Raw genomic sequence first — 26,320 nt, 5'->3', positions numbered from 1 at the left:
TATTTTACGTTTATGTTCTCTCAGTGTGTGTGATTTTTTTTTTTTTTTTTTTTTTTAACTCAAGCTAACCATGTCTGGTTTATCTCCGTGGTGATTTTGCCTGGATTTCATTCTTCTAATGTTGATTTGGTTAACTTTTAGTGGCAGCGTTAGTTTTTCTTTTAAGTAATTTTTGCCAGTAATTGCCAGTTGTGGCATTTATTCAAAGAACTCTTAGAAAGCAAGCTGCTTATTTCTCCAGCTTGTGAGTGCCAAGATGTCTTCGCTGTCAGAAAGAAGTGTAGGCCTATTTTACATGAGCACTCGCCTCAGTTAAAGCTTTTAAAGTCCTTTTCTCACTCGGACAATAGCGTTGAAAAGTAGTTACTTTGATGTAGCTTTTTCAAAATGTCCCACTGTATTTATCTCTGTTAGTTGGGAAGGGAAAAGAGATTTTGGTCTGTTTGAAGTTTGAAAGCATCTCATAATGGTACTCTAAAGGATGCAGGACTCTTTTTTTTTTATTTATTTATTTTTTTTTTAAGCTTTACATATGGTGAGGAAATGTGACGGTTGTATGTGTCTTATTAAAGTTTTTTTTTTGCAATCACAAGTGATTAAATTCACAATCAAGGACAAAGACGGCTACAGAATAATGCTAAATTTAGAAGGTACATAAATTACATCCTTCAATACAGTTTCTCTTTTTGATGTTCTTGCAAGTCAAAATCTGAACTCTTCCTGAAGACCACAGTCTAATAGAATCTTTCAGTTTTGATGGTTAAAACATCAGCTTGTAATTTAATTTCTTTTTTTATTTATGTATTTCAAACATGGTGGAAGTATATAATCTCACACATGAACAAGGAATGCCATATTTTTGTACCACAATAATCTTAAAATGCTCAAAAAGGAGTAGGAAGAAGTAAGAAACTTATGAACTTTGTGTGTTAAACTTTGAAGCAAAGCGAATTGCAATCTCAAAAACATTCATTCATTCAGGTTTATTCAAAACGGACAGATATAATGCATTGTAAATATAAAAAAACAATCCAATGCAAGTATCATGACATCTGCAGAAAAAATGCTCGTTTGCAAGACACTCAGTCTCTTGAAATTTATCTGAGTGTTCTTGCACGCTATATATCGTAGTATGACAGAGGCAATAAAGAATTTGGTACAGGCTTGTCTGATTCAGCTGTAGCAGGAATATGCGAAGTTGTTAAAAAAAATTGCTAAACCAAATTTTTTTCTTGAACAAATTTATCAATAAATATCTATCTTTGCGACTGAAACTGATTCTCTCACCATGTTATGCAATTACATTAACATGTTAGTGTGACTGATACTTGCACTTGACATAGCAGCAATCTAACCCCCACACAAAATTTCAAGAGGCCCCTTCATAATGCATGCATATCTCAGTTCTGCACTGAGTGCCATCCTCACTGGTCAGTGTCGAAAAGAGTGTCAAACAGCTTTTTTGTTTTATTTGCCTTACTTTTATTATAGTGAAGGTCCAATTCAGAAAATAACTGCTTTTGTGATTTTTGAATATAACATTATGTCCCTTTATAGAAGGCATGCTTCATCTTTATCGTTGGTGCTTGAACGTATTCACATTTCATCACGTTACAACAATAGACTTCAATATATTTTACTAGGATTTAACATGTTAGGCCAACCAAAACTAGTGTATTATTGTCAAATGCATGGAAAATAACTCGTTTTAAAATATTTTACAACTGGAAACTGGAAAAGATTTCCATGCATTTAGCCTGAAGTCTTATTAGCTTTTCAGGCCCTGTAATGAAAAAAAAGAAACCTCAGAGCATGCTTATGCCACTCAGGTGGTTCACATGGTTTTCACAGCACACAGAATTTTGCAGGTAGTCAATAAAAATGAAGCCTGGGTTTCATCACATCAGAGCAGCATGTTCCACATATTTTCCTTCCTCTGCTTGGCTAATGCCATACTTGAAACATGCTGCCTTCATTAATCTCTTTCAACAATAGATTTGTTAAAAGCCAGATTTGTGTGAGAGAACTCGTGGATCTCTCACATTGTAGCTCCTCCAGAGGCTACATTGGCTTCTTGGCTGCTTCTCTGATTAATGCTGTATTTGCCCAGCATGTCAATCTAGTTTCGGTGGCGAGCTCTGTCTTACCGACTTCCTTTTTCCCATTTTCGGATTAATGGGACTCAAAGTGTGATTCAACTTGGTTACAGATAGTTGGAATCTATTTACAAGTGTAACTTCTGAAGGCAATTGATTCCACTTCGTTCTGTTAAGGGTTATTTACGTAAAGCTGACTGAGTATAACAATGGCACAATACTTTGTGTTGTTCATCCACACAATTCCAACAACATTCATTGACGTTTGAAGTTGCAACCAGACAAAACCTAGAAAAGTTAATGGGGGTTTGAATACTTTTGCCACAACTTGTATGACTCTGAATCCCACTTTTCTCAATTTTTCTCATGCTCTGTCTAAGCAGTAAATGGACTTAATTTATATAGTGCTTTTGTACTCTTTGCTGACCACTCAAAGCACTTTACTCTACAGCCACATTCACTTAGTCGCACTCACAAACACGCAAACATTCACACACCAATACACAGATCAGCAGGCAATTTAGGGTTAAGCGCCTTGCACAGAGACACACTGACATGAGACGGAAGAGGATGATAGGATCAGTCTCACAACCCCCAACCCTTGATTGCAGGGTAACTATTCTTCCCATTGATCCACAGTCGCCCATGCATGTTATAGAAATGAGGGATGCACATGACTCTGATCCAATTAAGGGAACTTTGCAATATGAAAGTTGAGTTCAATTAAACCGATGACCTCTGACGACCGATATCTTCCAAAGTACAACTTCCATTTGGCGAGTGAACATGCAGCACTTGTCACCCAATAGCACTCAACCATGACTTGCTTTCCTCACATGAACTCACACACACTGAAATTTGTAGTTTTTTTTTTTTTTCCCCCTTAATTGAACCCTTGCACTCAACACTGACGCTTCCAGATCTCAACTTACAGGCGCAAAGAGTGAGTGGAGTAAAGGAGCAAATGGCATGTTTGTCTTGCACCATCTGCAACAAAAATCGGATCCCTTTGCTCAAGCTCTTGTCAAGATTTAGGGTTCACCTGCATGCAAGTGCAGTCACAGACCCACGAAATGAGATCGATGGAGAAAGAGTGATAAAAAGAGACATCTTCACATGCACGCACGTATGAAAGAACTCCCTGAAGTGCTACTTGAGCCTGCAGTCGTGATTCATGCTGCAGGGTAGCTGTAGCGTGAAGCGAAGACACCAGTATCTATAACACGCATGTATTATTTATGAGTGGCGGTGTGGTGCTGCACACAGAGCTGTGTGCAAAGGTATACATTAAGGGGAGGAGGCTCCTTAGTTCTGCCTGTTAGAGGAAGTGTCTGACTTCTTATTACATTGCTGCAGTTTTGCTAAAATAGCAAAGCTGTGGGGCGGAGATCCATCTCGCCTTTTAATGGTTTGTCTTTTTGAGTGTGTGTACGTGTCATTTCATGCCAAGGTTTGTGCGAGCCCCAACGCTCGTACTTGCAATCACAGCTGTAAGTGGCCTGCAATTTAAAAAAAAAAAAAAAAGACGAGAGAAATTGAAGTGGGACTGGAATGGAGACAGACAGACATGTAGCGGTGCAAAGTTGAAAATGCAAGGAGTCCTTGATGAGAGCCATTCTGATTATTCCTGACAGGAGCGAATAGCATTATAATTACCTACTCGCTGTTTTATGGAAGTATGAATTTTGCTTCAAAACAGATACATGCCTCCCACTCCTCAGTTGTGTGTTTTGAAAACGAATCAGCAAGGTGGCCATTTTGGCTCTTCTAGGACCCTCGCAGTGCAATAAGGATGTTTTCCCTCTCACTGAAGGAGTCGTTTCTGCATTTTTAATCTCCATTAGTCTCCAGCCCTGTTGGATAACTATCCAGCTTGGGTGCTCTGATGCTCTTGAGTCTAATGTTTCTGACATTTTACGCAGCCATATGAAAATCTTCTATAGCAAACCTGCATCTTGTGGATAAATTTTTGATTTCAAGTCAGGACAAGTCAAGTTTATTTGTATAACCAAATATCACAGCTGGGAGACATTCAAGAAGGCAGGAAAAACAACTCCATAAAAAAATGAGTAAGAAAAGCTCACAGTTCCAAGAGAGACTGGAAGTCCTAAAGTCTTTTGCTTTTATCATTTTCCACATCATGTTGGACAAATGTGGGGAAAAGATAATGGTAGCATGAAATGCCTACATTTATTTACCAGTTTATCAAGTAGCTGCAATTTCCATCCAACCCATTTGTCCACAAATGAGGCTGTTCGTAGAAAGATGTGGTGCTCTCTCTCTGTGATTGCTTTGTAAAAGGAAAATGGAGGATAGAGGAAGGGAGTGAGAACGGCAGCTAAGGGCATGACGTATGCTGAAGTGGGAGGGGTGTCCCCAGGTGGTCTGCGTCACGTGTGAAAGGTGTCTGCGAATACGAACATCTTGTGACCACACATCGACTGTTCAGCTTCTGATGAAGTATTGGAGAACCTTAAGGTTTTCTCTGATAGCCGTGTTTTGCAGAGACTAAAGGAAAGGTCGCCAATCTCTTAACCCCACCATTGAAAACAACCAGAGTGGCACTAGCGTGTGATGCAACCTGCGACAATACCGTCTAAGAATGGATTATTATTTTAAACTTGATTGTGAAAAAAGACACTTTAATGTCTCCATTTGTCATTGTGTGCTGCAAAGCAGACTGGAATAGATTCCAAGGATCCTTGTGTACACCTACAGATTGAAACAGAAGTCGTTATGGGGAAACAATTTTAATGAACTGAAAATCAATTTTGGATAGAATTGTGGCTCCAAATATTACAATCAAATCAAATAATGAGGTAGTAAATACAGATCCCCACCTCTGCTGGGTATGTAGATTTTGTGGTTTTTGTTGAATAGATGTTGAATTGGTTAGATAAATTATGCAATTTTGATTGACAAAAGTGGAATTAGAAAAGAGGTGTCAGCAATATGTCTATCAATGATGTGTGGCTAAAGAAGAAAATTGCTACTTGGTCATTTTACTTTTTGTTTTTTTTTTCTCCCAAAAACAGCCTGACATCATCTGTGTTCTGGGAAAAGACAAAAAGCACTCTAAAGTCATGCAAAATAAAACCCCTCATGCAAAATAAAACCCATCATTTAAAGCATGAGTTGTATTCCAAAAAGCCATTCTGGCTTCCAAATGATTAACTTTATAGTAGGAGCTGCAATAAGATGTTTTTGCATTCTGGTGTGTATGTACATCTCGGGGACAGAGGGTTACAGACTCGAGCCCTGGGAGAGCTCCAAGGACAAGCAGTGAAGGGTAGAACGGGTGATTTGTCTCAGGATTGAACTTCCCCCTCCCCCTGGTCGCTCACAGCCCTTTCCGCTCTCTTATCTTATTTTTGTCTTAGTTTGAAGGTGAGGGGCAGTTCTCGGTGCTGGCTTGCATAGGTTTTGTCCAGCCAATAGCATTTTAAGGAATTTACAGACTCGGTTTGGTGCGGGTTGCTTGAGCTTCCACTCGGAAAGTCGCAGAGGTACTTTATTCTAAACAGAGTGAGCACAAATCAATTTGTTCTTGTATACTTTTGCAGCCATTTAAACAAATGCCTGAACTCTTTATTTTTGCTGTTTACTGGCATGAGTCTTCAAATAAACATAAAATCTCATACTCTCAAAACTGTTAGCTCTTGGATTAAAACTAAAACTGTGTGAAGCCAATGAATGCATTTCATTAAAATCTACTTTTCTGAACTGGATGGCTGCTTTAGTTGTGTATCTAGATGTTTTATTTGTCAAGAGTCTAGAAAATGATTATAACCTCTATCTCCCGCTCCGTGGTTCTCCTGTGCATTGTTACCCAACCCTTATATTCCTTGTGGTGTTTTTTATTATTATCATTATTATTATTATGCTAGTGGCCATGTAGTACAACAATAGTGTCAAGCTTTCACATTTGTCATGCAAGCAATAGTCTCATAGCTATTATGTGACCCTTCATATTGTTTTAGTCTTTTAAAAGATCCAGACAAAAGCAATACTATATCCAAAAGAGAATTGACTTGGGTACACTAAGTGACCTTCATTGTATACATGCGTAGGAGAGTTTGGTTATTGCCAAGTTTCCAAATTAGAGCTGAAACGACAAAAAAACTTTGAGCCGTTTACAACTCCTACTGATTCTGTTGTTGAATGAGTTTATGCAAACAGAGGTTTCACTTTGGGAGCTGCTGAAAGTATTAAGTTACTGTAATGAAGCCTATTATACAGTTTAATGGGCAATAGGAACATTATTATAAGATTAAAACTTGATCATCAAACTAATTATGTCAAAGTGAATATAAATCGCAGTTGTTTTAAATTCCAATTTGCCCCACCATGTTAAATTATGCATTAAATGTGATTAACAGTTGATGGTAAAGCTGAGGTCAATTTAGTGTGCCACCCTTTACTTTAAGACTTGTAGAGTCAAAAAAAAAGTAAGCTACAAGAAAAGTTTTTTCTTGCTTCAGCTCTAAAGACTCTATATAATAGATGTCATTAACATGCATTGGTCTTCAAGAGGTTACAAATCCATCTCTAAGGCTTTGGGACTCCTGCAAACTACAGTGAGAGCCATTAATTCACACAAGGAGAAAACATGGAATGGTAGAAAACCTGAGGAGTGCCTGGCCTACCAAAATTATTCCATGAAAAAACAACTGCTGACCGAAAAGAACAAAATGTCCTCCATCTCCAATTTGCTATAAAACATTTTCTATGATTGCAGAGTGTGTTGGGAAATGTTTCTGACTGATGAGACAAAACTAGAACAAGCTGTGTGTCCCATCTGATCTGGTGTAAAACTAAAACAGCATTTCAAAAAAGATCCTCATAGTGGGAGTCAAATATGATGGCGGTGGCGGCATTGTGATTGTCTGGGCATACGTAGCTCCTCTAGGACCTGGATGACTCAACATAATTAATGGAACTATAAATTGTGCTCTCTACCAGAAAGGAAGGAGAGGGAGATTATCCAGCCATCAGCTCATGATTTTAAGCTTAAGCACATATGGGTAATGAGGCAGAACAATTATCCAAAGCACAGCAAGAAGTCCACCTCTGAACTGTTAAAAAAAATAAATAAATAAAATTGTAGTGTCCTAGTCACATACAAATGCTGTGTAAACCGCGGATGCTCAAAACCCCCTCCAATGTAGCTAAATTAAAGCAATTCTGCAAAGAAAATTGGACCAAAACTCCTCCACAGCAGTGTCATTGTCAATTACCTGCACACGCACAAATCTAGTTGCTGCTGCCAAGGATGGCACAATCAGGGGACAATTACTTTTTCACCCAAGGCCAAATTTAGTTGGGTATTTTGTTTTCCTTCAGTATATGATGCTTAGTGCTTTGGAAACATCATTTTGTATTTTCATAGCTGGCTACACAACAATTTGTCCAAGATTTTGCAGGGTTATGTGGCTGTACCTATTTAAACAGGAGTTTCTTTGCAGGTAATATTAAGAAGTGTTGTGTTGTGTCCATTAAATCTTTATATTGTATTTCCAGAATGACATGCTGCTTCCCATGCCATCAGTGATTATGGTCAATAAGTTATAAAGATTTCTGATGACCTTACAAAAGTTTTCCTATGGATTTTGGTGGAATTTTCCCATATTTGAAATTCAGTTATTTTGCCTGAACAAACTGTGCGGTGTGACATTAATAGTTAACAAAACAACATTACACATGGTGGACAAAAGCAAAAGTGCCTGACCTGAAAATCCAGACAAATGCATCGGCTCTTGTTTGCAATGTTTGTACCGTCTGTCAGGATGTATTCTCTTGAATATTTTCTAGGCAACCAAAGTAATACTAAAATTGTATTTAAATATCTAGTTTGATGTTGGATTCTTGTAAATGTGCCTATTGCTATATTAGCTGCCACTTTTAGTATACACATGAGAGAGGGCTATGGTAGCATCTGAATCTACTCGGGTGTAGTAGCAGACTAACATTCCAGATGACAGCAGCGGATCTGGTCAGTCAGTAGCAGTGGTGGATCTGCTACAAGAGCTATTTATTGATTCTGTGGCAAATATTCAACTAAAACGCAGTCATGTAAAAAGAATAACGCCAATATATTTCATGTGCATCAGTTTGTTTCCATGGAGACTCGACACAGTCAGGTGGACAAGCATTGTTGAAAGGGGAACAGGAATCCATTTCATCCTCAGGACAAGATAAGAGTTAGTTATATTATTTCATCCTGTATTTTGTATTTTGATTGTTTATGTTCCTCTGAAAGTGTTTAGATACCAGAATCAAGATCAACACAACAGCAGATTTTCGTCCAAAGAACTCTTGAAGCAAAACAGATCGCAGCCACTTTTTGAGATTTTGAAAAAGTCTGCCTAAAACTATAGTTTCTGCCTAAAGAAATAAGGAACTACGCAATACAAGAACTTTTTATGCATATTGATTCATTCATTTATACTTTTATATCTTATAAGTTAGGGTAAGGATTTTGAATATATTTTGACTATCAGTCAATACCTGGAAGTTAACTTCAACTCAAGATTGATTGAACAGAAACACTTTATTTGAAGGGGGGTGAATAAGACTGACATGACACTGTCATAAACATGACATAACACCTGTCATGAACATCAATAAGCCTTCATGAATATTTATGACTGTTGTCATAAAGCGTCATTCCGTAAATTATGACACTTTTAATACAAAGTTGACATTATTCAAAATGTCTTTATGACAACTTGACATTAACCAAGAAATTACTGATATAAATTTGTTACAAAAGTATTATTGATTGCACTTTAAAAATTAGGTAACTTTATGTAATTAAAGGTAAAGTTTAAACAGTAATGATTTATTTTTTTTATTTAGTTTTTCCTTTTATTTGAACAGAATATTTTCGAGGAATATCTCACTGTTGTTCAGTTAGAAATTAATTTCACCTGTGTTATACGTTCTGGTTTTAGGTTGCTTGTAGAGGGTCTAGTCAACATCCCGTCTCCCCCTTTGAGATAAACAAAATAAAGACCAAACATCGTGGTGTGTCCTAATCTGCTTTGTGATCCCCTTTTTTTCGTCTCCTGTCTTCTCTCTCTTTTCACCATTCTGTCAGTTTGAGTCCTCCCATTTAGCATCCTGCGAGTCCCGTTAAATGATTAGTAAGCCCACAAGTGAATATATGCAAAGCCTCTTCCACTCCATCAGTGGCTTAGTGAGGAGAGAGCTTAAACACACCTTGCTAAATCCCTGTCACACACATTCCTGTAAAAGTGCTCTGTAAAGTGAGCTAATATGGCAAGTACAGCATTTTTAGCCGTCCAACCACCAAACTCTGAGGTGATGTTGGGATTCTTGTCTGAAACAGTTGAAACTTTAGATTTTTTCTTTTGTCCAAGAACACATTCCCATCCTTCCAGGTGACTGGATCAGATAATATTATTTCTGAAGGTTCAGCTAATCAAAGTCTCCTATTGAGTTTCAAATCCTCTTTGCTGGTGGGGTTTCCGGAGTCAGATTAGGACTAGACAAAATGTGACCGAGCAGTCATCCCAGCACCAAGACCGCTCTGTAAGACACCGTACAGATATGGGTCTTTCACTTGTGGTGCCTGTGTGTATGTATCAGTGTACAAGCTGCAAAGGAGCCCCGGTGTGAGCATCAGCAGACACGGGGATAAGAAACTAAAGCTGTGATACATGCTGCTCTGTGTTATGGGCAGAGAAAGTGTCAAGAACCTCAGTGTGTTTCAGCTGCAGCGCAAAACCTTTGTTCTTGGTGTTTAACTTCCACTGCCTGTGTGTGTGTGTGTGTGTGTGTGTGCGTGTGTGTGTGTGTGTGTGTGTGTGTGTGTGTGTGTGTGTGTGTGTGTGTGTGTGTGTGTGTGTGTGCGTGCGCTCTCAATCCGGAGTAAAGCGCATATTGAGAGCAAACTTTGTGTCGACGTCTTTGCATGAAATACTGAACATGCTTCTGCTTTGACTAAGAAGGTCTGCAATCTAATCTAGTCAGTGTAGCCAAATCACTGTGGCGTCTCTGTTTGCACTGCTGCACTATAGCTCCTCTGTGTATTGCAAACACAGACAGCTGCAACGTTTTTGGCAGAGCACACATAGATTTCTATTGCTGACCCCTAAGGCTGCTTCTTAGAATGCAGTGCACCTCCCCCACTAACAACCACGATCACTTTAGTTTTTTTTTTTTTTCTTTTCCGTCTTATTATACTTATTTGCACTTGCTCAATGTATTAAACATTGGACGGAAATGCTTAGAGCAAATTAATTGTTAACTACATGCAAACTCGCACTTACTAAAATCAGTCAAAAACAAATATGGATTTACAGAAAAAAAAATCTTACATTTTGGGTCAACGTGAGTGCATGTAAATGTGCAGATTTACATGAACAGATTTATTTTTTTTAATTCGACCATGATATTAACAGCTATTTGCACAATAAATAATTGTTCCAAGAAAGTTATACCAGACTATATTGTATAAATGAAGTCTAAACTTAGAAATGTGCACTGGAAAAGTTACAGCACTCCTGTAAATTAGGCTGAGTTACGATCCGTTTAAAAATTAGCTTTTAAAGTGAACAAAATGTCTGTCTATCCGTCTGTCCGTCCATCTAAGCTTATTTGGGATTAGGCACGTTCAAGAAATCCAGACCTCCAACTCTTCATTTTTTATTGCGAGATTTCAAATATGTATAGCCCCTCTAGCAAGTTCTGGTTCCGCCTCGGGGGTCTCATCCCAAACGGGCGTGCACGAAAAGCCAATTATTGTGAAGTCAAAGGAAAATCATACATTTTCTTCTTTTTTTTTTTTTTCTTTTTTTGTGAATAAGAATATGAATCGTGTGGTTCATGTGTTTATTGAACCTCCATCAATCAATACGTTTAAATCTTCCTTCATTGGATTTAGGTCTGGACTTCAGCTTGGCCATCCCATCATGCACAGAGCCTGTAATGGATTTTTGTTTTTCCATCTATTAATTTGATGGATCTTTCCATTAAGTCTGACCGTTTCATCTTTTAATCGGAACTGTACAACATAAAACTGCCACCACTTTGTCTGGTGAGTTCAGGGTGATGTGCAGTTTGTTTTTCTGCTATGTAGATCCTTGTAGGCCAAAAAGTTCACTTTTGATCTCTTCTGACCAGAGCACATTCCTCTATTTTTGCAGTATCTCTCATATAGTTTGTGGCAAATTTAAAATCAGACTGTTTATGGTTAACTGTCTCCTTGTTAGTGTTGAGAAAAATGATTATTTTTAGTGTTTAATACAGATTAATCTTTTTGAACAAATTTTTAAACTTTGAACAGGTTTCTGTTGGTGATTTAAAATTAAACTATGGCTGGGTAAGTATTCAAAAATACCAAGGAAAATGGGGTGATCTGTAGAGCTTCTCCTTGGACCCCTGTGGTCGTAACACATAGGACAGGAGGCCATGGATTAACATATGCAGGAAGGTAGAGGCCAGTATCATTTACATTATCTTGGGAAACAGGAACGTACCGAGTTCACGGGAGATCAGAATCCTTCTGTGGACATCTGGGTTATGTGAAGATTTTGAACCACTAACGGTTAATTTACAAGATATTTATTTTAGTTATTGATGGTATGCTCTGACTGAAAATTGTATTATTTAGTTTTAGAATTAATTTAGACGATGGTGAATGGATTTGAAAGTTGTATTATTTCTGACTGTCAGAATTAAATGAAAATGTTTTGTTTAGTATTAGAAAATTGCTCAGGATTTATGCTAAATGGGGTTTTGAAGAATGATTGTGTTAACCTGTATACTTAGGATTGAATATTATGTTTCATAGGTTAGAAAAAGGAATTGTACCTCATTCTGTTCTGTTGATTTTATGTGTTATTTTTGGTTTAAGGCAGGACTCAATCTTTTGGGGTGCTGAGTGCAGAGGAGCAAAACTGGGTTTGTTAACATAAACTTTCCTTAAACTAATTACAGAATTTAAGTCTGTTCCTGAGAATCTATGTAAGGAAAAGAGTGGGAGAGACACCAGTTTTCACACATATCTGTGAAATCCTTTTCTCTGTATATCTTTTATTTAGATGGTTTTAAAACCGCAGGAGTTCAGGATGAGGCTCTCCTCTTCGTTTGTTAGACAAAAGAGCAAATGGCCTTTGTTCACAGCAGTAAATTAGGGGAAGTTCTAAGCTTTTCTGAGTGTCCAAGGTAGCTTCCAGTTGGTCAAGCGGAGGTACGCCTTAATTGAATATATTAAAAAGGAAAGACACACCTACATTATAAAAGCTCATGCCCAGGAGTAAGGATTCAGATAGCTGCCACTATTTTGCCTTTTTTGCACCAGCTCTCTCTCCTTTTTCTTTTCTATCTTTTTGTCTCAGGTAATGAATGTATGTTTCTGTTGTTCTGCAGTTTTGTTGTTAATTCATAAGTTGTTTCTTATTGGATTAAACTTTGTAATTCTGTGACGTCAACACGCATTGTTGTTTTCCTTGTGGCCACACGTGGCTCGCCGAGAGGACCTGGGATCTAAAGGAAGAGAGAGAGCCAAACTTTTTTCTGAAGTTAACCTATTTTAGAAAAATTCTTCCTTAACATTAGTCATCCACTAGGCCATGTGTCGCGTACAGAATTAGTAGATGTTTTGAGAAGAAATGAATGTGGTTGAGGAGTACGAGTACCCCGGCGTTACCAACAGACTGAAACAGATGCAACAGTGAAGCTGGAGAGGTTGCCAGTCTACCTTTGAGCAACATAGAATTACGCAACCATGCACATACACGCACTCATACCTAAGGGAAATTCAGCAAGACAGATTAATGTAACGGTCACGTTTTTTGTGTACCCAAGGATAATCTATGCATGCATAGGGATTACATGCAAAGTCCATGCAGAAAGACCCCAGGCTGGGATTTGAACCTTCTAAATGCATGGCAACATCGCCACCAACTGTCACTGTGCAGCCCATATGTTGCCTTATTTGATCAAATCCTATTAAAAAAGAATTAACTTTTGTGCCTGACAAAATGGGGAAAATTCAAGTAGTGTAAAACCTTTTGTAAAGCACTTTATAACAACTTTGATGGCTTATTCATTTATCTTAAAAGTATAAAGTACATAATGGGAAGACCAGGGCACTACTTGATCCTAATTCATTACATGACTTCAGAAAGTGAGAGTTTTGTCTTGTTAAGTGTTTTGGACCTTAACTACATGAGTTAAGAGTTGCTGATTCAGGTGTGCTGTAAAGAAATTCACTGCCGATGTAATAATCACTACCATGCGTTGTTCTGTGATCCTCGTTCTATTTGCCTACAAAGTAATAATAAGAGACATCCCACCAAGAGAAATTCTGCCTTGTTAGTTGAATGGCGGCATTGATGTAACAGGACAGATACCTGCTGAGGAGATGGCCAGACTGAAAGCATCGAGGCTTTTCTCTCATTGATTTGTGTTGTACATCTGCTTTGTTCTGCTCATGAGGGTCAGGATGAGAGGCGTGCTGCATACCCTCGACAGGTTGCCAGTCCATTATCAAGCCAGCACAGAGAAACACAAGACTAACGACCATGTCCATTCATGCTTGTGCACACTGTCCGTGTAGGATCCGCCACTAATTTAACATTTCTGTTGTACTGGATCAGAGTACCTGGAGAAAATCCACACATGCTCAAAGAGAACATGCAAACTCAAGATTCAAACCCAACACCTGAGGCATCAGGAAGGCTCCTCACAATGCAATTTGGTGTAGTCTAGCAGTTGGCCCAGTTTCATCAACCTTCACCTCATGTGTTTCAAAAGAGGAAAAAAAAAAAAGTTACATAGCAGTGTTAGTCACTTAGACAATCTGTTCTTTTTGTTTTTGGACAAAATGAAGAGGAGCCCCTGATAACAGTATGCTTGAAATGCTTTGACTTCTCATTAGCACACTGTATTGGCTGGAGCAATGATGCCTGTCATATTTCATAGTGGATCATTTCATTTGTTTCCTCCAACCTAGACTATTATGCAGACCGTAGCTATCTGCTACCATCATGGACAGCTTTTATCCTCTTCAAATGGAACATGCCCGGCTTTCAATGCAGAAAAAAGTTATCTATTTTGGCTGCTTATTCTGTTCTTGGTGTTATTTGCTCACACTGTCATCTAATATACATACAATTCTTTGCCATTGTATTCATATTGCTTACATTTTTGCATGTTACAATCACAGATCCTTTTGTGTTTTTTTGCAATTTTTATGTGATAGATGGACATGGAAAGGGACATTTCTTTTTCCATGTTTACTTGCAAAGAAAAATGTGTGGTTGCAATATGTGGTGAGCTCCTAAGGCAATGTTCTTCTTTGCTGATGATACTCACAGCTGATGCTGCCACTCCCTCTTTTACTATTCATATGGTGGGTTCAGTGTGATATGGGGTCTCAGTTTTTTTTTTTTGTTTTTTTTTTCTGCCACATATTTTGATTTCATCTGACCATTTTATCATCTTCAATACGTTTGCTGATCCACTTACATGTCGTGGAAAATTAGAAACAGACATTTTAATTTTTAATGGCTTTTTTTTTTTCATAATTCGTTTTTTTCTTGCCGTTCTTCCTAGAACGGCGACAGCAGCTGTCAGTAGCTCCTCCTACCTGAGTTGTCAATCTTTGTAGCTCCTACAGAGTTAGTAGCAATAATTTTCTGATAATTTATTTTACCAACATTCCCTGACAAACGTTAAAGATGTTGAAAAAATTACTGTATTTACACTGAGATGGATAAAATGACACCTGAATTCAGTCACTTGCCACTGAAAACAGACACTGAAATGCCTGCTTTTAATATAATAAAATACCAAAGAAAGTTCAAGAGGTCTAAGTTAATATGTCAAATATTAGCATATATGCAAGTTTATTGTACAAAGCGAACGAACAAATTTCATTGCAAACATTTCTTTTATTTTTTTAATGCACTAAATTTGTCAACTTGCGTGCGTGTGTGTGTGTATGCTCTTTAGTGTTGGTGTTGTTGTCCCAGGCTAATTGAGCAATTCGATCGTGGGAGCAGTAGTGTTTAAGGTCATGGAGCAGCGTGCTCCCATGGCTCTGTCAGAAAGATGCTGCTTTCATAATTACTCTGCTTTTATCTGTAGCGCAGCTAAAATGACTTCTAGACAAATGCACACAGAAAGCACAAACAAGCTCGAATACTGAAGAGTGAAATATTTAGATATTGCAAACTAACGCCCACGTTCAGCTGCATGCGTGAACAATTGCTTGCACACTAACACTTCCCCAACAATTTAAAGTCCTTTAATTTTATAGATGAGGCGTTTTTGAAACCTCTTTCATGAACAATTGAATTCAGTCATGCATGATGAGAATGCCTGTTGGGTCTTTCTGTCTGCACATATTCGTGTGTAGGCGACTGTATTTTATCAGACCGAGCAGCTTTTATCGCCGAACAACAATTTTAGATTAGATGTGATTGCTTGGTTCACATAACACATGCAACACTTTCATTTCTCAGCTATTTCAATGCTGATCCAAAACCAGCGGCCCAGTGTGGGTATTTGCACAGGCACGCATATGTCACTTTCAGTATCTGTGTGTGCGTGCGTGCACATGCACGCTTGCATGTTTGTGTGCATGTGCTTGCATGCCTGACTGCACATGTAACTTGAACAAACGCCAACACTGGTGGCCCTGTCTGTTTGTTTCACGCAGACGTTCTGTGAATGTGTGCCCAGCTCCTCTCAACTCAAACATCGCTGGTCAGACTCAGAAACCGCCAGGGAGACTCCGGCCAAGGTAAGGCCCAGTCTCCACGTCCCACATAGTTCTGGTTGGAAAGCTACATATATTTATTATGGACATGAATATTGAACACAGTTCGGGCTTAGAATCATGTATCTCTTTAATTGTGGCATGATTGCACACGAAATGGCTTCAACATGCTTGCACAGGTTTGAACTTACCACAATTTATAAATATATGTGCGTGTGTGTATGTGTGATTTAATTTGGATGCCCGTTTTGAAACCTACACATTGACTATAGTTTTTGTAGCCATTGATGATATCAGTTCAGTTTGGACTAAACAAATCAAGTTTCTGAAATTACTCTTTGTTAAAAAATGGCAGACTATGCTTAAAAGCCTAGTCTATACCAGCAAACTGAAACAAAATTGGATTAGATTATTAATTTAAGTTAATTATGGCTATCGATTGATGACAATTGTGTGATTAAAGGTACTATTCAACATTTAAAAATATACCTCTACAATTATTCAAATCTATCATTTCGGCTGAGTTATAGTTGAACATTTATTCTGGACGCACATGTTGGTGCAGTACTCTCCAAAAATGAAAACTCATACAGGGATTTTTATCAATACTCGTACAGATGAACCTGCTCTGCAAGAATAACTTTTAAATCAGCCATTTTAATATTACAACATACATAACATACAAAAGGTGTATGATTTGCAGGGGTGAGGACGGCACAATTGGCGCACACACCTTTTTGTCCACTTCAGTGTCTTGGTTGACTATAAAACTAGCTTTAAAGGCTCATGGTATTGTGACATTCTTGCCCTTGGTGAGCGACTTTTAGTGAATGTTTTTATTAAGGATCTTACGGAACATAAGCTATTATGTTCTGTAAGTTCTCAAAGAAAACCAAACATGAATTTAAAAAAAATAAGCATACCCTTTGAGAAGCTGGAATGAGAAAATGTTTGATATATCTTAAAAGGGAAAGATTAAGGTAGAAAAAAAAACATCAAGTAAACTTGTTCTCAACCCTGCAATGTTGTGTTTATGCTTGCATTCAAATGGATAAAATGCAGCATGATGTGGAATGAATCCCTTCATTGTTCCATGTATTCTTCTTTTATTGTTGGTGTATATTCCTCCCCTTTCCTTCCAGTAAAAAAGGAGGCACTCAATGAAAAGTGACTGGCTCAGGTGCAGGGGAGATTAGCTATCACTGACAATTGGTTCTCATCACAATACGCTTTCCTGGCTGCATGCCGGCAGTGTGAAGGATTATTTCATATTACACTTTACATTTTGTCAGTGAGCAGCGGCGGTGACGTGACCTCAGGTTGAGTACTCAGATACATACAGGCATTAGATGGATAAGGCCCTGCAGATTTCCTGAACTCTGTGATGGGATGGGAGGAAGAAAAGGGGATTTGATTATATGAGAGATTTGGTGACAAGTGTGTGTTGAATGCAAATGTAAAAGTGTATATTAAAATGCAGGCACATGAAAACTGAAGGAAAAACTCCCTTTTACGAGTTTAATGTTTGAATATGTTTAACTTCCTTCACAGTTTGAAGGAAATCTCCACATTTTTCTGAGTGGTTTGTTTTTTGGTTTTGTGTATTTGGGCAAAATTTAGTGTCTTGCCAAAGTTTTCACACCTAGAATCTTTTCCCAGTTTTCCCAGTTACATCATTGTATAATCAACCTTATTTAATGCAATTCGCAGTCTGCTTAAATGTGACCAGTTGTTGTCACTGCTGAAAAAAGTAAGGATGTGAAATTCATTATTTAGCTACTTGCTACTTTATCGTATCACCATCTTTTTCTAATGTATTTATTTTTTTCTAATATGTGTTAGAATATGCTGACTGAATGTAAATTAAATTATTAGCTGTATTGGTCACAAAAACAATTCATGCTGCCAGTTTCACTTAATGTTTCGAGCATTCTCCATGCAGAGGTGAGTGAAGTATGTGGATGGCCTGAGTTATTACCGAGTCATTCCTACTGTAGTTGAGTCAGAGTTGTATTGTTTCTGTATTACTGGTGGACATGTTTGATATACATAAGTGTGTGAGAACTGTGATGCTGCCATTTTTAACATCCCAAATAAACCAAAGCCAGCAATCTGATATATATTGTGATTGAATAGGTTTTTTTCACATTGTCAAATCTTAAGTGACGGTTATGTTATTTTTCTGTCAAATGACGTCTTCCTGTGCCACTGATGTTTAAAGGACAAGTGCACAATGACGTGACAGAGATAATTTAGACAGCTTGTATTATGTTCCTTTCAGTTCACAATTATACTGAAATTACATAAAATCCAGATAAAAGAAAATAATTCAGTTTGTGGCTAAAACATAAAAACAAATGGGTCAAAACTTCCTTAAGGTACATTAGAAAAACTAACTGGTGAAAGCTTCTTTTGTGCCACTTTAAAGTCTTTTATCTAACAAAGGTCTGCCAGTTCTCATGTGTGACGGGATGAGTCATTTCCATAGAGATTAATTTTCTCTGATTCTCCTTTTTCAAGAACTGTCCATCAGAATCCCCCAGCTATCCCCACAAATCCCTCTGAGACCAGAGGAAATCTGAAAGTCAACTACTAATTACAGACTGGCCTAATGCAGCAGGAGACATTTTTAAAAAGTAACAAAGAAAAATCTGTAAGAGCTTTCCTGTATCACAGTCTCTGTCATTACTGAGCAGCTCTGAAGAAGAGTTTAGACACCATGTATTCTGTGGGGACATGAAGCTTCCTGCTGCTGCATGTTATTTTTCCATTGACCATCAAACTGATAAGGCAGCAGAAAAATTGTGTGCTTCTTGCGCTTTTCCATTTCGTTGTTTGACTTCATGTCAATCTGCGTTCGCAAAAAAAAAACACAATAGTCAATCTCTTCAAACTCTTGCATCATGTCACTTTTACGCTCAGACCAGTTTCCAACCATTTCATTTGTTACAATTTTGGATATCATGTAAATTTACTATGAATGAATAATTAATGAGCTTAGTTTCTTTTCAAAGATTTTTCACCCATAAAAGTCATCCCTGAAGTCATATTTGAAAGCTTCCTATTATGCGTTTTAATTACATTTTACTGATGTGTGACCTCCAGCAGCATTGCAGCACCCTGACATAATCCATCTCGGTAAATACCTCATAAAATAACCAAAGTATTTTCAAGCAGGGTTCCTCTGCAAAGAGAGAATGTGAGATGAAGTTGGAGTCAGAGACTCAGTATTGGGTGGATGCCTGGGTCAACAAAACACTGGGTTTGAAGACATGGGTGCACTGTTTGGGCTAATTAGGAGTGTGTGGTGCAGCGTGTGAACGAAGATGCAGTGTAGCACAGAAGATGGGGAAAAAGAGAGAGGAGGAGATAACAGAGAAAAGTTGCTTAGTGTAAAAATAAGGCTATGTTTTAGCTGAAAGCAAAAGCACTGAAAATGCAGGGTGATAAACTAAATGGGAACTGACATGGGGAAAAAAAAAAAGGTGAAATAAGGAGGACAAAAAGTGACAACGCAACTGAAAAGGAGACGAAGTAAACTTGGAGCCGATACAAAAATGGTGTCATTTCATCGACTCCAAAGGTCAAAGGGTGAAGTCTTGGATTCACATCTTGCTAGAAGTGTAAAAAAAAGATTTCTGACAGAAAATATTGCAATTAAAATGATATATTTTGGAGCCACTTCCACAATGTGGGGGTCGGATGGACTACCTACCGAGCTCACCACAAATTCTAAATTAAGGCATAAGACATAAGATTTTTTTTTTTATTTGTCATTATGTTTCTCAACCAGAACAAAATTGCAGTGGTACTCTCAGTGATAAATTCGATTCACTGTGGGAAAAAAAAAAAAAAATGCTGTATAAATAATAAGGCATTGTTGAGCAGTAGCTCTCATGATTCAATATTCTAAAAATGGAGATGTCAGCAATGCAAGCCTCTTACTGTTAGGACACCTAAGACGTTTATCTTTTTTCATGTTAACAGTCGGTATACTGGTAATGAATATTCAGTGATGGGTTCCACTAATGTCTTGGCCTGCTGGCAACAGAGCTCTGGGAAACTGTTTTAATGTTATATTGCTGTCGTTCTGCAGACTGCGCATAATATATACCGTGGCTATGCTGATACACGTACAAATATTTAAAATCTCGGAGCTGCTACGGGTTTAAAATGCATGCTGAGATTTCTTCATGATGTCGCGGTTCACATGTAAAGTGAGATCTGGGAACCAAAGGGTGCTATGTTCAACTAATTCCTGCCGTCTGATGATTTGTTGGGGTTTGAAAAAGCGTTGGTTTATTTTTTTCTGTTTCTTTTTGTTCAGTGTGTGTGTCTGCTGACTGGTTCTGATACACGTGTTTGGCAGGGAGTGCATGTTCTGATTGTGCTCGTACATAAAACACCAGACATTTAAATTGAGTGGGCAACACAGGTGCATCGACGCAGTGCAGGGTTTGTTTTATTTGCATGTACTGAATATCATTAGTCAAGAGTAACATGACTTTCAGAAAGATGAAATATGATTTGCCATTCTGGTTAGAAATTTATATACCATGAATGAGCATGAGTTTTCTAATATAATTCAACTTTTAATGACATGTTTCAAATGTTCTACATTCAGGTTGAAAATATTTTTCACCAATCTGTGATATTTTAAACAAGATTTATGTGCATAAGTTTATTGGATTTTTTTTTTCTTGTTCAGATCCAAAGCTGTGTATACAGGCTGGGATTATATACATACATGTCCACCAATGTTTAGATAATAAATGCTTCTTAGCAAGTTCCAGGAAAAAAATAAGTTTTTAGCAATTCACAAGAATCTGGTTCATTGGAAAATGGTGGTGTAGCTATCTATGGAGGGATGTGGAGTCTGTGAAAAGCCACTTGTAACTTATGTTTTTGCCTCAGATCTGATGTCTATCCAATCCGATGTCGATGAGTTTGTCGTGGATTAGATGCGCCAGGAAAAGACAAAACAAACATAAAAATACACCAAGGTGCCCACAAGCCGACGCGTCTGTACTCACCGCCATAACCGATGACTTTTGGTTTGACTGTAATGCTTTGGTAACGTTTTTGGTAAACCCAAAGGAAATGTTGCCACATGAAGAGTAAAGAATGCATTTTTTCTACATTAATTTGAGCTTTTATGGTTATTAAATGGGAAAGATCTAAAGAACAAAAATGCCAATACTGGTGTTTATCAAAAAAGAATAAATACTTTTTGCCTCCACCATGATGTCTTGCAACTTTTGTTTTTATGGATTTAGACTTTTGTGGAAAAAGTATGTTTGGGTCATTTAATCTGCTACTCTTCAGCTTTTTGTTTATTTTGCAAAGTGGGCTAGAATCCACATTCTTGCACTTTCCTCTCATCCTTTCAACTCTACAGTCTTGTTTTTCCTTTTTTCCCCATAGTGTTCTCGTATTTAGTTTCTTCCTTTTGGCAATGAAATCTTGCCTGTGCCACTGGCTGTAAAACTAGCATGATCTAGTGTAAACTCCTTTGGGCTTTAAAGTAGGACACGGCTGTTTTTTATTCAAGTCTGCGTCTCAAGTCATGTCTGCAACCATAGCTGTTTTAACAGTGGTCTTAAAAAATACATTTTCTGAAATGCAATAATTTATTTTTATTTTTTTATTTTTTTGAGAACTGAAGGGTCATATAACTTAGCAGATTTTTCTAAAGATTTCTGTTTAATTTTTCTGAATGTCTGGAAGCATCTTTCTCTTAATGTATTTGTTTTCTCTCCACATTGCATGGCCTGCACTAATCCTGCTACCTGCTCTTTATTTAATTTAATTAATCTTTATTAAATTGTGACCTGAAAAAAAGCCTCTATCAGAAAATGTTTTTTGCTCAAATGTCGAAAAGACTTTCTCATCTTTAATTCTTCCAATTGATTCTGGCCTGTTGCACTGTGATAAAATGAATAAATATTAAAATATCTTGTTTAAAATAATTACGTAAAATAGTCCTAATTAGTTTTTCATGCGTTTTATGAGTTATTTTAACACATCACACTCAGAAGGGTATCACACATGATTAAGTTTCTCCAAACCTAATCTTTTACCACCAGTTTGGGTATTGAATAAACCCCTATGCCTACTGATGGAGCATTATGCTTGTTCAGGCCACATGACCTCCTTTTGGTGCAACATATAGGCTACATGGTTGGTCTAAGGAGAGCTTTAAAATGGGCTTGATTTGTTAGGAAAACACCCCCACATGTCATGGGTTTTTACATCTTTTTATGATCCGTGCCCACAGACTGTGTGTAAACAAAGTTCAGCAGGAGCTTCCCCTGCTGAGGATAATTGATTCTCTTAACTTTAAAGGAATCATAAAGCTCTTTCGTAAAGCAGACCGTTAGTCCTCTATTAGCCGGGGTCCAGTGTGCTTCCGCAGCCAATTTCCATATTAATGTAGTCGCTCTCATGCTCTCGTAAAAATAGAAAACAAACATGCTTGCATGCATCAGCCCACATATTTTCATATGGGACATCCTCTGGTGTGGAAAAAGAAACGGCAAAAAGACCAATTCCTGATTCATTATGAGGAAGATGTGGGGGAGTTGCGCATTGTTTATCATGCATAATGGGCTCTTGTGCTAGTCTATCTGTTCCTATTTCTCCTGATGTGGGTGAAAAATTTAACTGTGACTTTATTCTGCTCCCTATAATTTATTTAATGCCGGCTTTGTTTACAGTTTGGCTTTTGTCAGACGAGGATTCTGCGATTTGGTTGTTCAGCTACAACCTTCCTGAGCCTCATTTTCACCTTAATAAAGGGTTTCCGTTTTATAGTAGCCTGCAAAAGTGTTCAGAGTTTTTTTATGTATTTTTTGCGGTTGTATGTGTGTGTTTGGAAAAATTGTCTTCCTCTCCTCAATTATCTCCCACCTGAACTCAAGTTTCAGTCTAGTTGAGGTCCGTGTTCGTTGGATCATCGAAAAAATGAATAAATCGAGGGTTGTGGTTTTAATGCGACAAAAACAGAAAATTGTCAGTTTTGGCATTTTGTCTCGCATCTGAAAACATGGATGCTGACTAGAAGAGTTTTTCCCACGTCTTAAACCATCATCGATTTTTCAATTTGCACTTCGCAAGAGCAAATTTGGTGGCATGTGATGCATCTAGACAAAAAAAACATATCTGAAAAGCTTCTTTTTAGAGATGTTAAACTCTGATTGAGACTACAACAAAAGCAGTAGCTGAAGGACTCGACATTATTTCACCAGACAAATGTAAAAATTTTTTAGCCTTTGTGAAACTCACTTCATAGAGGTTTGGAATTTGATTATTCTGAGTGGGCATCTTTGCAACGGTGGATGAAAGTCATCTCTTTTTTTTTGTTTTTTAAAAAAGCACTTCTTATGATTTAATATTTTTGCGTTGCCCTAACATTCTTTTCTTGTCTCTCCTTCTTCCAGAGGATGAGCTGCAGCTACCTGCTCTGCACCATCCTGCTCTTCGTGGCCGTGCTGTTGGCCGTCACCGTAACCGGCACCATCCTTTTCATGAACCACTACCAGGCCCCGCCCATGTCTGACGGCCTACCCCACATTTCCACCAATCAGGATGAAGCAAACGCCCTGGTCACCGTGGAGAGGGGTGACGGCTCTCGTATCAACATCTTCATCGACCCCAACTGTCCCGACTATAACAGCAACTTCATGCGGCTGGAGGGTGTGCAGACCTCACTGCTCCACTCGCTGACTGACCACGACTCTGACCTGAAGTCGGTCAAAGGTCAGGACAGGGCCCTGCTGGTCAGTCTGGCCGAGGAGGTGGCCAAGCTGTCAGCCCATGCGGGACAGCTGAAGATGGACTACGAGTCTCTGCGCCGGGGGCAGAGCAGCCTTGGTCAGGACCTGAATACGCTACAGACAGAACAAGGACGCCTCATACAGGTAGGACACCTGTACACCAGAGAAGGAAACACTCTGTAGATTCAACTTAGATCTATGCACTAAAGAAAAAAAATAAAAATAAGTGTATTCATGTTGCCTTGCAGCAAGAAGGTCCTGGTTCAAATCCCAGCTTGAATAGAGTTTGCATGATTCCCCTGCTGTGGGAACTCTGGGTTCCTCCCACAGTCCAAAAACATGACTTGTTAGGTAAATTGATCTTTCTAAGTTTCCCTTCAGTATAAGTGTGTGTGTGCATTGTTGCTGGTCTGGTGTGTCTCTGTGATCTGACCAGTGACCACTGGAGATGGGCACCAGCTCCCCCACTGACCCTGCTAGGATGTGTGAGATTGGACGGAAAATGTTAAGTCCTTCAATCCATATTTATTTTTTGCTTTATCTTCCTACACGCTGCAGGAAAAATAGTGCCTATTTACTTCATGGATACTTACATTTTATTTTTGAGGATAAGTCACAGACGGACACTTCATAGATTATTTGAGAAAAATGTTTTTTTTGGGTTTTTTTTTTTTTAGAAATAAGAGTTATTTTTATATTTATTTTGCTGCTGCTGCCCTTGTCCTTTGTAGTGACTGCTGATAAAAAAAAAAAAAACTGAAGTTACCACTAACCATTCTCAGCTCAATTCAATTCTTTAAGTACTATACAGAGGTGCTCTGACTTGCGGGATGTGAAATGCTTATTGATGCATATTGATTGTGAGGCCACCTTAAGATGTGTGACAGCCTATTGCTCTGGAGCATTTTCTGTGGGTTTATTTGCCTTCCTTTCTCCTCCCTGCAAACTCAAAACGTGATCGTTCCCTGAGTCAATGCCAAGTCGAGCCTGTCCGTTCCGTTTCACACCGTGATTGACCGGCTGCAACGAAATTAAAGCACAAATAGAGCTCATGTTTCTCCGGGCTCGTGTTCCTCTTAATGTAACTCTCCCGGCCTTGCAGTCGAAGGGGGAAAGTCACTGGGGAAGAAATGTCCATCATGTTTGAAGAAAACCCTACAACTCGCGCACTAATTAGGTAAGATAACATAATGCTTCCCGAGATGGATGCAGTCGTAATTAAAGCCCCTTTAGTTTTGCACTGTCCAGACTGATTTATTGATGACACATATCCTGAATGTCTGTGGTGATTTTTTTCATGCTACATGCTCCTTTAATCCTGTCATGTCAGCTAAGGCCTGCGCTCTGTCATAAATAGATAGAATGGTGTAGGTGGCACCTTGCTGCCAGCCGTGCATCTGAAGCAATTGAATTCATTTGCCAGTCGTTTCTTAAAGCCAGAGCTTTTTAATCAATTCATGTAGAAAAGCTTAAAGCCTGGTTTGTTGGCAAACGAGTGTTTGTAGACCGAGCGGTAAAAGCAGTGAGCGACTTTTAATTTGTGGAATGGTGCAGGTGGCACGGGGCAGTGGGCAGGGTGTGTTGAGGTGGCACCGGCAGCAGCTTAGATGCTCCAGGTGATTGATTTGCTCTGCGGAAGCGAGGCATGTGGTGCGCACATCCGCTGTTTCAGCTTGACACCATGGTGTGACTGTGTGATCTATGGGATACCTGTGGCCAAGAGTTCTGATTTATAGGATGACACACTGCTGAATGTGCTACGCACTGCAGCCCTCTTTCTTACAAAAACGAAAAACAAAACAAAAAAAAAAAAACCCTCACCCTGCCTTGTAGGGATAAGCCCGTCCACATTCCCCTGAGGTGTGTAGGAGAATCTGATTGCAGTAGGTTTGGAGGAAAATGTGTTTTTATTATTTATAAACAGACATATTCATCTTTCATAGCAAGAGAAGTGTGCTGACATATTTGCGAATGGATAAATCACTCTGATAAAAAAAATATTCCAGCTGAGGCTTGGATCTCAGAGTGATACACAAGGACAGCCATGTTTTTTTTAAGACCAGTTGGTAATTTTGTTTACTTCATAAAGTTAAACCATAACGGTGCTAATTGACTGAAACATGTAAAATACCTCTTCCTTTTGTTTTGTGTTTACATTTTTTTAATACTCCATTGCTGCTTTACACCTTAACCTACCAAATTGCAATTGCGAAATTTCGATCCATAAATTTGAGCTTTTCTTGGTGAAGACTGTTTGAACTTATTTTTTAAATGAGTTACTATAAAATCAAAGTTCAAGCTGTTAATTGTTCTATTTGTGGTGTGTGTTAAGTTCGTCACCCAAACGTGTGCCATTGTGTTGAATACAGATAAAGAACTAACAGCCTTGACTGTGAATGCAGCACTTAAGGTGGTATGTGTGTCTGTTAGACAGAAACTCTTTGTTGATTATTCTGAATTGAACTCTAATGACATTTACATCCATTGAAAGCTTTGCTAAACAGTAGATTGCAAGAGACATGACCTAAATCTCTTCAAATAGCGAATAAATAAATCCATACATTTTTCTTTAAATATGGTTATTTCTTTGTGTCATTTATAAACTCACTTAAAAGCTCCTTTTCAGTCTGATACAAACATATATCTTGGCTAATCCAATTACATTTTAAAACTTGGCAGCAAAATCATTGCTAGTA

At 38.3% G+C, this 26,320-nt stretch overlaps 1 protein-coding gene across 3 annotated transcripts in view; it reads left to right on the top strand.

Annotated features, from left to right (window-relative positions):
- Positions 1–26,320, top strand: part of fibcd1b (fibrinogen C domain containing 1b) — a 147,239-nt gene that overhangs the window by 31,003 nt on the left and 89,916 nt on the right. For 2 of the 3 annotated variants that reach the window (XM_014972861.2, XM_014972856.2), the window contains one exon: positions 23,289–23,768. In XM_014972861.2, the coding sequence (XP_014828347.1) occupies positions 23,289–23,768 (480 nt within the window). Of the gene's footprint in view, positions 1–15,789; positions 15,874–23,288; positions 23,769–26,320 lie in introns of all 3 variants that reach the window. The other variant, XM_014972847.2, reaches the window with a different exon arrangement.

Source organism: Poecilia mexicana, unplaced genomic scaffold (genome assembly GCF_051168715.1).
Source record: "Poecilia mexicana isolate PSO_F unplaced genomic scaffold, ASM5116871v1 scaffold_12, whole genome shotgun sequence".
In the NCBI taxonomy this organism is placed as follows: Eukaryota; Metazoa; Chordata; class Actinopteri; order Cyprinodontiformes; family Poeciliidae; genus Poecilia; species Poecilia mexicana.
Note: the sequence above shows the minus strand (reverse complement) of the source record. Positions and strands in the feature narration are given on the sequence as shown.